We start from the raw sequence: 2,354 nt of genomic DNA, 5'->3' as shown, positions 1-2,354 counted from the left end.
ATTGAATCGATCAAACCACATTAACGTGCATTTGACCGTTAACATTGAAATGGTCGACGTGGTCGAATCCTATTCGCGGGTTCATGCATCCTGTTTCTCGCCTATACCAGAAGCGTTGGACTATGCGCCTCGATACTAAAAACGCTTCCAGGAAAAGTCGGGTCTTCTGTGATGGTATGACCGTGGATGAGGTGGAGAAAACTAAAAACGTTAGACCATTTTGATGGTGCCACGTGTTTGAATCATACGAGCAAAAGAACCACCGATCTCCAAGGGAGAACCTATAAATATTCTTCTCATCTGTGCCCAAGATCATCTGACTAACTTTTATTTTCTCGATTTCTGAGGAATTTCGCTATATCGCCCTTCATCTTTGTTCTATCGTTCAGAATCTATAGTTAAGGTATGCAGTCTCTTTCTTTTCATGTGCTATTTTCTTTTTTTCCTCTGATGTTTCTGTTATGTATTACTTGATTATCTTTTTTCCTGATCTCTGGCATGTTTCTTGTTATTTTGCTTGATCTAGGTATAGTGGATTTTATTCTCTGTAGTTTTGATTTCAGCTGTTTTCGAATACTTAAACTCTGTTTGGTTTTAAAGAAATGGTAGGAAACCTATACAAGGGTTGTATTGGTTTCCCTACCTTTCCCTACCATTTCTTTTAAACTGAACACGGCCTTAGGGTTTTTGTTTTCTTCTGTTTTCTGGTTCCTTCTTTCTATTTCCGCCTTTCTGGGCTCACCTTGTAAACTTTTCTTTATTTGTTTTTTACTGATAAGTTTTTATCCATAACAACTTTTGCATCCATTTCTTTAGATTTGGAATTTAGGATGATGTTTATCCAAGAAAAAAGTTGATTGCTATATCTTTCTAATATTAATTTTTTTATTTGATTGTATTTCTATTAAATATGTTTTTTTTTTCAATTAGAGCCTTCCGCTGCTTGTTTTAACAGTCCATCTTCTCTCGTCTAATTCTGATATATAATGCGATGTTTGTACAACTTTTATTGGTACTTTCTGTGTAGCTAAGAAACCCTGGATGATTCTCCTCAGCTTTCTTCCCTATATTGCATATATTTTTTTTAATTTTTACTCTCTTGATTTATCAGTATTTCTAAACTTGTATTCCTGTTGTTACAGATGCAGATCTTTGTCAAGACTCTCACTGGAAAGACCATCACTCTGGAGGTCGAAAGCTCTGACACTATTGACAATGTCAAGGCCAAAATCCAAGATAAAGAAGGAATCCCCCTGACCAGCAGAGACTTATCTTCGCTGGTAAGCAACTAGAGGACGGTCGAACCTTGGCAGACTACATTATTCAGAAGGAATCCACATTGCATATGGTTCTTCGTTTGAGAGGTGGAATGCAGATATTTGTTAAGATGTTAACTGGAAAAACAATCACCCTGGAGGTAGAGAGTTCTGATACAATTGATAATGTCAAGGCCAAGATCCAGGACAAGGAGGGGATCCCTCCTGACCAGCAGAGGCTTACTTTGCTGGAAAACAACTTGAAGATGGCCGGACATTAGCTGATTAAACATTCAGAAGGAGTCTACTCTCCACCTTGTTCTCCGTCTGAGGGGTGGCATGCAAATCTTTGTTAAGACGCTTACCGGGAAAACTATCACGCTTGAAGTAGAAAGCTCAGACACCATAGACAATGTTAAGGCTAAGATTCAGGGCAAGGAAGGCATCCCACCTGACCAACAGAGGCTCATATTTGCTGGAAAACAATTAGAGGATGGCCGTACCTTGGCAAATTACAACATTCAGAAGGAGTCCACCCTCCACCTCCTTCTTCGACTTCATGGAGGCATGCAGATTTTTGTCAAAACACTGACTGGGAAAACCATTACTTTAGAAGTGGAGAGTTCTGATACTATTGACAATGTAAAAGCAAAGATCCCAAATAAGGAGGGAATTCCTCCTGATCAGCAGCGACTCATCTTTGCTGGGAAGCAACTAGAAGATGGAAGAACACTGGCTGATTATAATATTCAGAAAGAATCCACCCTCCACTTGGTCCTCCGTCTCCGTGGTGGCATGCAGATCTTGGTGAAGTGGATAGATCGGACCATCACCCTTGAAGTGGAGAGCTCAGACACGATAGACAATGTGAAGGCCAAGATACAAGACAAAGAGGGGATCCCTCCGGACCATCAGTGGCTCATCTTTGCAAGGAAACTGCTTGAGGATGGGAGAACTCTGGCAGACTATAACATTCAGAAAGAGTCAACTCTGAACTTGTCGCTTCGTCTTTGTGGTGGTGTCTATAATATGTTTTGTGTTTCAGCCGCCTTTTAGTGTATGGTTGGGTTTACTTCACACTTTTACAATGAAGCATGA

General features: G+C 40.1%; 1 protein-coding gene across 1 annotated transcript; it reads left to right on the top strand.

The window, feature by feature from the left end:
* The first annotated feature begins 1,478 nt into the window (after window positions 1–1,478).
* On the top strand, window positions 1,479–2,354 carry LOC148880379 (polyubiquitin 11). The gene has a single exon (XM_088962268.1). The coding sequence runs from the start codon at window positions 1,596–1,598 to the stop codon at window positions 2,310–2,312; it is 717 nt and encodes a 238-aa protein (XP_088818394.1). The 5' UTR covers window positions 1,479–1,595; the 3' UTR covers window positions 2,313–2,354.

Source organism: Nelumbo lutea, chromosome 1 (assembly GCF_056320005.1).
Source record: "Nelumbo lutea isolate HS-2025 chromosome 1, American lotus-T2T, whole genome shotgun sequence".
NCBI lineage: Eukaryota > Viridiplantae > Streptophyta > Magnoliopsida > Proteales > Nelumbonaceae > Nelumbo > Nelumbo lutea.
The sequence above is the reverse complement of the archived record's forward strand: the minus strand, read 5'-3'. Positions and strand labels throughout refer to the sequence as shown.

What these genes read in the sequence shown, in the direction of transcription:
- LOC148880379 (XM_088962268.1), top strand. Translation starts at nt 1,596, where the DNA reads ATGCAAATCTTTGTTAAGACGCTTACCGGGAAAACTATCACGCTTGAA.